The sequence below is a fragment of the Euprymna scolopes genome, chromosome 45 (genome assembly GCF_053919585.1).
Source record: "Euprymna scolopes isolate OS-2025 chromosome 45, ASM5391958v1, whole genome shotgun sequence".
Classification (NCBI taxonomy): Eukaryota; Metazoa; Mollusca; class Cephalopoda; order Sepiida; family Sepiolidae; genus Euprymna; species Euprymna scolopes.
The window spans coordinates 19,354,002-19,367,458 of NC_136526.1; the positions used below are offsets into that span (position 1 = coordinate 19,354,002).

At 35.5% G+C, this 13,457-nt stretch overlaps 1 protein-coding gene across 1 annotated transcript in view; it reads left to right on the top strand.

The window, feature by feature from the left end:
* Positions 1-13,457, top strand: part of LOC145269055 (uncharacterized) — a 688,318-nt gene that overhangs the window by 495,148 nt on the left and 179,713 nt on the right. The window contains exon 7 of the mRNA XM_080124656.1: positions 13,250-13,330. Coding sequence (XP_079980782.1) covers positions 13,250-13,330 — 81 coding nt within the window. The remainder of the gene's footprint in view (positions 1-13,249; positions 13,331-13,457) is intronic.

Consider the following 13,457-nt stretch of genomic DNA (forward strand, 5'->3'; position numbering starts at 1 on the left):
CGTTTTTTGCATGGAGGAGGTCACTTTTTGCGTCCACATTTTTGCAAATCATACGCTTAGCAATCTCAATGTACGTTTAAAAAACGTTATTTCGACCCGTCGTTACGTCATCAGTCGTCGTGGTCGTGACAACGCGCTAGTTTTTTTTTTTTGTTACCTCCTTTTCCTCTTTCGCTGACGTCACTTCAGAACATTCTACCTGTTTCCTACGACTATTTTTTTTTTTTTTTTTTTTTGCAGGCGCACGGCAGGGTTGCTCAATATGCTTAGAATACCACATTTCTCCACCCGGGCAACGCCGGGTACCCAAGCTAGTAGATAATAAAAGTAATCATTTAAGATTTATTTGCTTTCTGCTTCAGCAAAATGTGCCACAAGACCGGAAGGTGGGGGATAATTGGCTACCCTGGGGTATAACTCCCCACTTTAGGTGTTTGATAATAGGCCCTCTCGAAAGAGGGAGTTATGCCTGGGAGGGTGCACATTCTAGAATCGGGTATGTGTTCTGCAGAATTTGCATTATCTAGATTATTCGGATTGCAGCTCTAATCTTGCTTATTAATTCACAACGTTTTCGCCGATATAACCTCCAAACTTCTTCATGTCTATCTTTTCGAACTTTGGGAATCTTTCTGTTTAACTCAAGAATCTGTAGGGAATCATTTATTTAATCCACGTCTCTTGGCCACTAATTAATTACCTGGAATCATTATTTAAGGCCGAGCGATCCATTGTGTTCAATATGTGACGTCATGGCACACCAGGAAATAAATGATGGCACTGTAGTAGGAATAATGCAGATAATGTAAATTACCAATCCTTGTCTAAAAGAATGAGAATTCATAAACATTCTTCAAAACTGTCTAATTTTTTCCTTGCTTCTTGACTTTTGTTTTATTTGTTCAGTGGCCTTCGATTCACTGTTTAGCTCGTACCTCGTTATCTATCTATACTCCTATAAATTCGTTTTTCTTTTGTGTGTATTGATGTCCATGTTAAAAACCCTCTTTTCTAATTATTTAATGTATTTATTTGCTTCCCCACCAAAGCAAATTAGGCACAAGGCCATTTTTAATGTGGGGTAAAAACCAGCTCCCCTAAAAGTAGGCAAAACGGGGGCACTCTGGTTACCAAAAATAATAATTGTCCCAGTATAGAGGGTTTCTCCTCCATTGACTGGTACAAATTACCTTAAGTGCAGCAATTGCAGAACAGATACTACACTTTGATCCCGACACGAATGCCAACGTATTTATTTGCTCTCCCACCGAGCAAATTAGGCACAAGGCCAATTTTTATGTGAGGAGTGAAGGGGAAATAGGGACCAGCTCCCCGGGGAGCAGGCGAGCTGGACAGTGACAATTGGTATGAAGGGTCGCCTCCACATTGACCAAGGTTTTATACGTGGGGTTGCCCCCGCATATGGTCTTTGTTTGCAGTATCTGCCGGAACAGACGGTATTTATTTGCTCTCCCACCGAGCAAATTAGGCACAAGGCCGATTTTTAATGTGAGGAGTGAAGGGGAAATGGGGACCAACTCCCTGGGGAGTGGTGGAGCTGGATAGTGATAATTGGTATGAAGCGTTGCTCCTACATTGACTAAGGTCTTATATGTGGGGTTGCCCCCACATATGGTCTTTGCTTGCAGTATTTGCCGGAACAAATACTACACTTTGATCCCGGCCCAAAGGCCAGGAACAATAGAAAAAAAGGCAAGCATCTTTTGTATTTATTTAAATATTTATTTAAGAAGAAAAATCACAAATTTTACAGAATTTTAGGGTTAAAATTATATAAAACAGGCAACTAATTCTTTTTAAATGTGGCATGAGGCCAGAAAGGGTGTGGGGGGGAATGGGTGTCGGGGGTCGTCCACTTGTCTATTCCCTATCACTAGTTGCAATCACCAAAATACCGCATTCACTCTAGGAGTTGGATCTACTTAAAGCCCCAGATGACAATATGTACAAGTTTTTTTTGTTTTTTTTTTTCAAAAGAAATTATATACAATGACTTTTTCCTTTTTTTTAATTTAAAATATATAATGACTTTATATTTACAATGCAATAATAACAAAATGGAAATTGTGATGTGTATGATATAAGCGGATGAAATTGTGATGTGTATGATATATGCGGATCATGGGCGGGGATAATGAGAGCCTTAAAAATACCCCAAAATAAAGAAAAATAATAGTAATAAAAAATAAATGAACCAAATAAAACGTTAAACGGTGAATATGTTAGTACGGACCCACCCTTACCTATTTAATTTTGAAATGCTTCCTGTTTTCCGGTATCGGCCGAAAACAAGGGAGCACTTCCTAAGAGGGAGTGAGCACAGCTACGGACAAAATAAAGGGGGGAGGGATATTCGGTGACCTCCAAGAAAAATATCAGTTTGGACTAAAATAAATTATCAGGACTGGGCTTCTTTGGAGGTATCCTAACACCTAAAATAAAAATTGGGGACATGGAACTCATTTATACCAACTAGCTAAGGGACTGATCCACTACGGGATTATCTTGATCTGGTCTGGGGGTTGCTTTTACGGTCGGCGTGTGCCATGCCAAGGCAGGGAACACGTACTCAAGCCTGTTTCGTACAAACGCACATACACTAGCGCTTTTGTATTTATTTAAACAGAAAATACAATTTTCTTATATATAGGTTCTGGAATTCCATTCATCTGCAAAATTTGCATATTCTTTTAAACATTCATTTTAATTAATTCCCTAGGTATTCTTATGGTATGATCATCTTTAGTTAACTATTAAGTGTAATTATATTCATGCAGATATTCTACATGATCTATACTTTCATAATATTTGTGTAAAAAGTTTACGATAAGCACAAAATTGTTTCCATTGTATATGTATATATTTTTGTTTAATCTATAAAAGTGAACGTGACTGTGTGTCTGTGTGTGTACATTTTCTTACGCAATAACTCTGTCAATTTTCAGTTTAGATACTCGAAATTTGATATACAGGGTACTGAGATTTTGAAAATCTTTGTAATCCGTGTTCGGACAGATATTTGGCTGTTAAGGGGTCAAAGTTCAACGATTTGACCTTTGAGAACTCTACCAAACTCCACCGACAATTTTGGGTCTAAACACTTGAAATTTTAGATATAGGTTCCTTGGACATGGATCTAACTTAATAATCTAAGTTGAGCCTCAAATAATACATGTTAAGGGTTATAATAGGGGTCAAAGTTTAAAAAATTGAACTTTTTTTTGGTTAATATACACCTCCAAACACCCGAGCAACGCCGTGCTGAAATGCTAGTATATCTATAAAAATGAAAATGTCAGTCTGCGTGTGTGTGTCTGTACATTTTCCTACCAAATAACTCGGCAGACACGGTATTGAGATTTGAGGAAAATTTTTTAATCGGTTTTCGGCCAGAAATTTGGCTGTAAAGGGGTAAAAGTTCAACGATTTGACCATTGAAACTCTACCAAACTTCTCCGCCAATATTGACATTTTTGATATAGGTTACTTGGACATGGATCTAACTTTATAATTTTAGGTGAACCCAAAACAATAAATATTAAGGGGTCATAATTGGGGTCAAAGTTAAAAAAAACTGACATCTACGGTCTCTACCAAAGTACTCAGCCAATTTTTGGTCTAAACATTTGAAATTTTACATAAAGGGTATTCCGAGATAGGGCAAGCTTTTTAATCGGTTTGGGTCGAAAATTCGGGCTTCAAGAGGGTCAAAGCTCAAAAGATTTTACCTTTGCGGCGTCTAGGAAACTACTCAGCAAATTTTGTGTTTTAACATTTGAAATTCATACATAACGGCTATTCAGACATGCGGCAAACATTATTATCAGTTTTTCAGTGAAACTTTGGCTGCCAAGAGGTCAAATTTTAAAGAGTTGACCTTTGCAGATTTATTTTGATTTAATACCAACATAATATATGTTAAAGGGTCAAACTTGGCATCATGGTTTAAAGAAAATGACCTCTGCTGCTTCTACGAAATTACTCAGACAATTTTGGTCTAAACATTTGAAATCTCTCTCTCTCTCTCTCTCTCTTTATATATATATATATATATATAATATAAAGCTCTGTGTGTGTGTCTGGTCACGAAAAGGCTCCTATATGGTTGACTATTTTAAAAAACTGATTACATATAATGATAGAAGATGTATCGAGACACAGGAATGGGTATGTTTGATCTGGCAGAACTATAGTTCATTAAAATTGTGGAGTCTGCGTTCGCGCCTGGTCCAAAAAGTATGGAAATAAAAAATTAAAAAATAAAAAAAAAACGTTTACAAGTGTTTTTGATATAGATGTACATAATGCTACTTTGATAAGTATGTTTTAACTTAAATAGGGATGGTATAATAAAATTGTGGAGTCTGCGTTCGCGCCTGGCCTCCATAGAATGGAAATAGGCACAAACTTTAATAAAGACTTTTCATATCTATCTGCGTAAGTATAATTTGATAATTATGTTTCAGTTTAAAGAAATATGGTATAATAAAATTATTGGGTGTTCGTTCGCGCCTGACTTCCATAGATTGGAAATATGTCACAAAGTTTAACAAGGTTTTTTAATATACATCCACACAAGTGTTTCAGTGTGAATAGGTATGGTATAATAAATGATGGGGTTTATCTATTTTATTTTTACTTTCATCATATTTTGCTTTTGTTTTGATACCCCCAAATTCGAAGCTATCTCTTTACACCCCTTCCTTTTCATAACCTTTCATACTTTCATAAATCAGAGTCCATTTTCTGTAGGCTGTTTTTGAACCCAGTCAACGACGGGTACTTTTGCTAGTATATATAGTCTAAAAAAGCTTTGAATAAAAAAAAATGCAAAAATTAAAATAAACAATGCAGTTTAAATTCCCGGATGGAAAAAAATATATTAACTTTAACCCATCGCAGACTTAGCACCTACATAATCCGACTTTTAAAATGTTTATAATGACCAAAGACAATTCTTTTATATAAGGATGAAAAGAAAGGCCTTAACTAAAATTGTTAAATAGAAATAGACTTAGCACTTGAATAAGCCGATTTCGAAAAAGTCTTCAATTTTAAAACAGAATTTAACTACATAAGGATGAAAAGAGAAAATCTTAACTAAAATTTTGTAAATAGAAAACGGGGATCATATATATATATATATATATATATATATATATATATATATATATATATATATATATAAGTGAACGTGTCTGTGTGTGTACATTTTCTTACGTAATAACTCTGTCAATTTTCAGTCTACAGACTGGGAAAAAATCTTTGTAATCGGTTTTCGGCCAGAAATTTGGCTGTTAAGGGGTCAAAGTTCAACGATTTGACCTTGGAGAACTCTACCAAACTCCTCCGACAATTTTGGGTCTAAACACTTAAAATATTAGATATAGGTTCCTAGAACATGGATCTAACTTAATAACTTGATTTGAGCCCAAAATAATAAATGTTAAGGGGTCATAATAGGGGTCAAAGTTTTAAAAAATTGACCGTTTTTTGTGTTATTTTTGCTCGATATACACCTCCAAACACCCGGACAACGCCGGGCTGAAATGCTAGTCTTACATAAAGTGTATTCACATGTAGGACAAGTGGTGAACAGTGCGTACGGCCCGAGCAAAGCTGGGCTGAACTGCTAGTGCAGTGTTCCTTCCAAAAACTACAGCCTTGTGGAACACTCTTCCTGCTGGTTGCCTTCCTATTACTTTTCAAGATTAAGGTCTGTAAGTTTCATACCTTACGCTGGCAAGGAATGGTCTGATGGATCGTCATCTCCTAAATTGCCAGAACCATTGCTCTTGTGACAACTGACGACTATCCAATTATGTGTTCGGAGAAAGCGTCATCTTTTAAAGAATTTCAATTTAAAGAAGAAATATAAACAAAGAGCGTCAATCAATTCTTGATGTAATTATTTGATTTCATCAAAAAAAAAAAAAAGAAGACTATTCAGACATTACAGATGAAATAAAATTGCCGACATCTGATAAGAGACTGTTATGGCCGACTCGGATTAAATTGACGAAAAAAAAAAAAAGGAAAAGGAAAGATGAAATAAAAATCAGATAAGGAGCATTTTTTAATTGCTCTTCAAGTAGGAATTTAGATTTTACGAAAAATGATTTCGGAAACGATTTCACACACATAAAACAATTTAAGCATCTATTAGACAATTTTGAAAGATAAATACTTTAACGTGAATTCGATTTAAAGAACAAACGGATGCCAAGAACCGTAATAGTCTCTTATAAATTATCTCCCTTGCTTAGAAGTCTTCCAGAAATAAAACCAATTATGGAAGATAAATATTTTAATTCAATTTAAATTAAAAAAAAACAAAACAGTACGGCTGAACAAATATTTGCTTACAGTAGACTTAAAGAGGACAATGCTGTAATCGGTTGGGAAGCAGATTGGTTGTATTCTGTTCCATAGTTGGAATACTTTAGGAAAGAAACTTTGCCATAGAAGTTCTGTTTGGTGTTAAGTACAGAGAGAGAGAGAGAGAGAGAGAGAGAGAGAGAGAGAGAGGGCTATAATTGTAGCGAGACAAGTTCTTGCTGTGAATGTTTTATGGAGGGGACCAGAGATGGGAGCTCGGTCGAGTATCTACCACATTAACATTAAAAAAGTCTATAGAGAAGAGATTATCCCCCTACTACAAGGTGCACTCTATCAAGGCAAGAAAAAGTGTTCCGAATGTAACCTCTCCAGATATGACAGCAGTGCTGTATATTATGACCGGATTGCGTCAACAGTGAACTACTTTCTGGAGCGATAGAATGATCCAACTAATTATCCAGCAAACATAGCAACACATTTAAGCCTTCCAATCTGAATTGGAAGTCAGTTATAAAGGTTTCTCAAAAAAAAAAAAGAAAAAAGGGCGCTTCCTCAAAGAGATAGCTATTCATTTTATTGTGGAGAAATCTGAATCTGAGCGTTAGTGGTGAAAAGAGAGAGAAAGAAGATTGGCTATAGGAGTATTTGTTTAATATTGCATAATACATTGCGATTTTATTTTTAGTGATCGATTTACAATCTAATTTAAATTGAAACTTTTATAGTTTTATCTTGTATCTTTGTATTTAAATTTTTATTGGTATATTAGATGAATATAACATAATAAGTATTATGTTTCTATTTTGAAAAATTAAATTGTCAAATAAAAATATGAATAACAAATCAGTTTTTTTTAATACAGATACTAGCGGGACCTGTGGAAATTCCACAAGGGCCTCATTCGTATATAATATATTGATGTTGGCATTCTGTAGATGTTCAGTGTAAATGCAGACGCTCTGATATTATTGTAGCTCTTTTGTTAAAACTTCAAAAGTATTTATCTAAGCTAGCACAAACGTCCGGTCGTAAAGTACGCTTAACTATGATGTTTTAATTCTTGCAAATTTCGTATATATTGTTATTGAGTCTATCGATTTTTAAATATTATAAAGTTGCGATTAAAATATATGTATATATATATATATATATACATACATATATATGTATATATATCCACATGACTTAAATACATTAGCTTGAATCGAAACCGAAACAAAAACTATATATATATATATATATATATATATATATATACAAAATAGTTTTAAACTAACAAAAAACAATAGAAAATAAACAAATAAATAAATTAAATAAACATGAATATACATAAACGATCACACATATATATATATATATATATATATATATAAACTAACATTAAATAAAAAAAAAACAACACTAACCTAGTTTTAAAACGGATCAAGAAACTAAATAGAGCACACACAAAGTAACAGGTCAACCAGAGGCCAAATAGGCCTTTGTCCGATAAATACATGCTCATTGGCTGATAGGAAGGGCGCGGTGGATACTAGAAAGCTGATTGGCTAACTACAATCTCAATAGAAGAGGAGCATATAAAAACGATAAACAACCACAGAATTCGCGCATAAGCCTGAAGAGTCCTAGAGTGGATGAAACGCGGAATATTCAGTGTAGCTTAATCGCCATATATATTTTATGAATTAATATATATATATATATATATATATATATATATAACGAGTTCCTTCAGCCATAACCGAAACTTATGAAAAAGTCTCGATAAAATTATCTATAAAAAAAATAGATGATTTAAGTGTCATCAGCTATAATCGAAACCGAAACCAAAACTCATGAAGAATTCTTGGTAATATTAATTATGACAAAAATGAAAGTACATAACAATTAAACGACCCGGATATAAGCATGACACAGAAAATAACACACGGTCTATCGTATTAATATATAGATGTTATGTTCGAACTTTGGTATTGATAATCTAACAGATAACGATAAACTTCGATTGTAAGTGTCTGATTAACGAAATCCTTCAACTTTGCTGACTAGAATAAGACAGATTTAGAATAAGATTACTTGATAAATATAATAATATTTATATTCGTAAGAGGCTAATGTAGTTTGCTTGAAGCATTATCTCGTGTGTATAGAAATGAAAATTTGGATTCATAGGATGCAGTAAAATACAGGGTTTTAACGGATAAATACAATCTGAAGCAAATTAAGATATAACGATGGGATGAGGTGTGGTCGATCCGTATTTGCAATGTTTCAGAAACCACTCTTCGTCAGGCATATGTTGGTGCATCACTATTGTAAACGTGGACAATTCCGCAGGGGTTAAAAATTAATTTTATTTGTTTTAAAATATCTATTAGTTTTTAAGCTTACTGTAGAGCTTGTCTTCATACTTAATATTGTTTATTTATTTTACATTTATTTTTTTTTTTCATATTTCGTGTGTTTATAACTAATTCTCATGCGTTTCAATTTTAATTTATTTTCTGTGTTCTTATTAATACTGTCGATGTTCAAGCAACTTCTATAAATTTTAATTTTCTTTCATGTTCGCATTAAATTGGTGTAGCAAAATGTAAACAACGTTGTTTTTTATATGAAGATTTTTTTATAAAGAAATCACTACTTATTAAGGCTCAAAGGTCAATCGAGGATAAATATTAACGGGTGTACGGTGGTCACTGACATAACAGCATAGTGGTCGTTCGTGGCGGGAATTGGGTAAAATTTCATTCTTTAAGGAATCCGCCCAACAAGGACATATTTGCAGTTCCCCCTCCCCAACATGATCATGTTGTAGTTAGCTAGAAAGTAAACCATCAGAACACGCTTCCACGGGGAGGGGGCAATTTTAGGAAAGAAGCTTTGTTGATGGAATTTGCGTTTAGATTTAGGCACAGATAGAGAGTGGAATAAATTGTTGATAGTGTTTTTTTTTTACAAGGGAGTCACCACTTGTCAACGCCGAAAGCCCACTCGAGGATAAGGATCAATGAATACAAGGTGGTAATTTAGTAATCGTTAATGGTGTAGATTGGGTAGAACTTATTTACATTGGACTTGAAGACTACAATATCGTAATCGCATAAGAAGCAGGTCAGTGAAACAGTGTTCCACATGTAAGCAGTTCTTGGAAAGAAACTTTGCTCATGGAATCTACGCTTAGATTTAAGCACAGATGGAGAGTGGAGGAAATTGTTGATAGTGGTTGTAGCTAGACGAGTGATTTTGTGAAAGTTTCGGAGGGGAGGAGTTATAGATTGATGCTCAGACGAGCACTGTTTTTTATTACATTTTCACTCCAAACAAGGCACATTGCCACTTTGATGTAGGGGGCTACTATCAAAGACATAACCTACAGGGGTACTATGTGGAGAATTGGGCAGCAAGATGTCGGTTCATGTTACACTTGAATTTCTGCATGTCAGTACAGTTGGGGAAGCAGGAACCCAGAAGGGAATTCCAAAGTCTAGCGGTTCTGGGGAAGAAACTACTGTAGTAGAAGGCTCTCTTACATCTAGAGATCTCAACTGTGAAGGGGTGAGATTTTGCTGTTTGTGGGGTTTGTCGGGGGTATTTACGTCGAGGAGGTACAAGTGCTTGCAGTTCGTCGGAGCATTCACCGTTAAAGTACTTGTAGAACAGGCAGAGGGATGCTACATTTCATCGATGGGACAGAGGCTGAAGCTTAGATGACAATTCAGGACCTATTAGATTGGCGACTCTCTTTTGAACCTTGTCTAGGGGTGAAAGACTAGTAGCAGACGCATCAGCCCAAATATGACAACAATACTCCATACATGGACGAATGGTGGCCCTATAGAGGTATTGGATACTTTCGGCGTTAGTAGCTTTCTAGTACGGTAGAGAGAACCTACCTTTTTCGCAGCAGTTCTGGCAATGTTCTCAATGTAATTTTTCCAACTCATGTTTCCTGTGAACGTTAGGCCGAGGAGTTTAAAAGATGTACTTTCAGATAAAGCTTGCCATGAAAATAACAAAAGAGCAGGGACAGGCTCGCAACTTCTCTTTTGTGGGAAAGAGGCTGCAGGGTGGCGATATGTTACGTTCGGATGCAACAAATAGCGATAAACTTTCAATATGAGATTGCTAATGGCTGATTAATGAAGTCTTTCGTCTTTGTCGACAATGGCGGTTGAATAAGACAGCGTTAATGACTACTTATTTACTGACCATGCGCAGTCGGAGAGATGGATAGCTAAAACTCCTCATATAAATTATGCACGGCAAGGCTCGCGGAATCTTCTTAGACTCGGCAGAAGATGAATGGCATCTGATCAAGGGCGTCTCTCGACCACTTGTTAATTAACTGGAATCAGTATTTAAGGCCGGGCGATCCATCAAGTGTGTTCAACGCGTGACGAACCCTTTACTCGTCCTGGGACACCAGGAAATTTATGATGAAATTGCTTTCCTTGTATAAACAATGGCCTCGCTTCCATCTCAATGCGAAAAGTTTAACGTATTCACAACTTCAAATGCCTTTTATTGTTGTTGTACTCGTTTAAGTCGCTACAGGATATCTTTTGAACTTCAAATATGCAGCGCGTGAGTCAGAAGTAACCGGACAGTCAAAAACCGTTTTTAGTTCAAATAATAAAATCTAGACATTTTGATAATACATTATTAAGTGTATGTGTACAGTGACTGTCGGTTAATGTGGACTCCCCCTGTCCACCCCCTATATCACTCCTTCGCTAGTCACATACAGACAGCTGTTTCGACGTCATAGACTCATCAGTGTTGCTAGTCATACAGAATGTGTCAATATAGGGATTCGGAACTCAAATGGTCAGCCATGCGAAAATCTCTCTCTCGCCTCATCTGTGTGGCTGGACATAGCGACAAGTGTGGCAGTGTCGAGATTCAGACGCGAATAGCCGGTCCCATCAAGATATAACTAGCAATAAAGCACCGTATTTGTTATACTAACAAACATGTAAGAAAATTACATACAATATATGTACGTACGGACTTGGTGTTGCCCGGCTGTCTTGCAGCTATCATCTTTATATCTAATTAGCCTAGGTGCCCGGCGTTGCCTGGGTGTTTGTAGATGTGTGTTGAGCAAAAAAAAAGTTGTAGTTGGCAGGCAGGATCGAACCCGTGACGCGAAGGGGGAAAAGAAAGTGGAGATGTGTGTTTGTTGAGCAAAAAATAAAATAAAATAAAAAAGGAAAATTGCAAGCGCAAAAAAAAAGTGGTAGTAAGCAGGCAGGCTCGAACCCGTACCGCAAAGGAGGAAAAGAAAGTGAAAAAAAAAAAAAAAAAAAACGTGAGACGTTAGCTGTTGCGCCCATCGCCAAACAGGAAGTGACGTAGGTTTAAATTAAGGCTAGACAATCGAAAGAGGCTATGACTTTTGGAAACAAAGCGACCCTTACTTGTAGAAAAGTGCCCAGTTGAGGGTGAAGCAATTAATGTTTTTGGCCAATTTTTCGATATTTGTCGTCCGAAGGGCCGCGCTTCAAAATGATACCGATCTCATGAAAATCCGTCGCCTCTGTCGAAAGTTATTGTGAGAATACAAACATGCATACATTTAAACAGATTTTTGCCCTTAATATTATTGATAGATTATTATTTTTTTTTTAACTAAGCTACTCTTTAAATAGGAGTTTGCCGTATCCTTTGAATTCATTATTTCGTAAAGTTAAAACGAAAGCTTCTGAAATGCTGTAAAAACACTTTTTTATTAAATGAAAATTAAAATCATCTTTCCTGAGACTTTCTATGGAAGCCACCCTAAACATTGAAGACTTTATAATATGTTTTTTTTATTGTGATGCTAAGTCTGCCTCAAGAAGAGAAAATTGAACTTGTCTTGTTGACGGTTGTATCAAAGCCACATGAGGTTGATGTGAATAACATGGTTAGCACGTAAATTTGAATGTCACTTAGCTACATCTTTTGAAAACCGAGTGATACTCTAAAACTGTTTATTAACGCAAAATAGTATCCTGAAATATAATGAATACTAATGATCAATTTGAATAGGACTTACCTACGTCTTTTGAAAGCATCATTTCGTAAGGTTAAAAGATGAAATCATTTAAAACCGAGTAATGCTATAAAACTGTTTGTTAATGCAAAATAGAATCCTGAAATATTATAATGAATACTAATGATCATAAAGTAATTAGTAATTAAACTGCATCTATATAACCCTGGAGCAGTTTTGTGCTCTTACGTATGTTGTCACCCTTCACCCCTTTTGCTAAAAAATGGGATCGCCCAATTGCTGAAGATCGGGTAATATTTAAAAAAAAAATATCTGATGTATTTTTTTGTCGAATATGAAACTAATAAAATACACTTCCTTGATGTTCGGTTTAAGCTCAAAGTGTAGTTCCGGTTTTGTCCAATAATGTCTAAGGATTGTGGTGCAACATTCACAACAAAACTCGTCTAGATGCAACCACTGGATAAAATCTACTTTTCTTCCTCTTAAACTATAAACAAAGTTCTTTTCAGGAATTACCTAGCTGTTGATCACAATATCGCTGGATTGCTTTCTTAGATGAATTCAACATGGTTGTTTTCACGTTCAATCTTTATAAATTCTTGTCGATTAAATAATCAGATTTTGAACAATACTGATAAACCTGATAAACTAGCCCTTATCTTCGAGTGGCATTTGGGCCTTGATAAACTGTGACTCATTAGTACATGAAAGAACATGCAACCGTATTGCAGTCTTGAGAATCTTCAAAAACGCTGTCAAAATATTTATTTTTACCGATTTTGAAAAGAAAAGAGTAAAAAATCATAAAAAGTTTTGTCACTTTTTTTCTCTACTCGCGTTTAATCTTGACTTTTCTCTAATAAAAATAAAATTATCTTTTTGCAGGCCTGAGTCACGCATTTCGGAGACATATCCCCCCCAGTGTCGAAAACGTGACAGCCCATCACCCCCTGGCTCAACTCCCACGTAAGTTGCTTTTCGTTTTATTTTAATCTTCCAATATTTTTCCACAGTTTTGAAATATACATTAACTCATACATACTAATAGCATACTTGCTTATTTTCGATTGGTTGTTGAGTTTAATGGCATGAC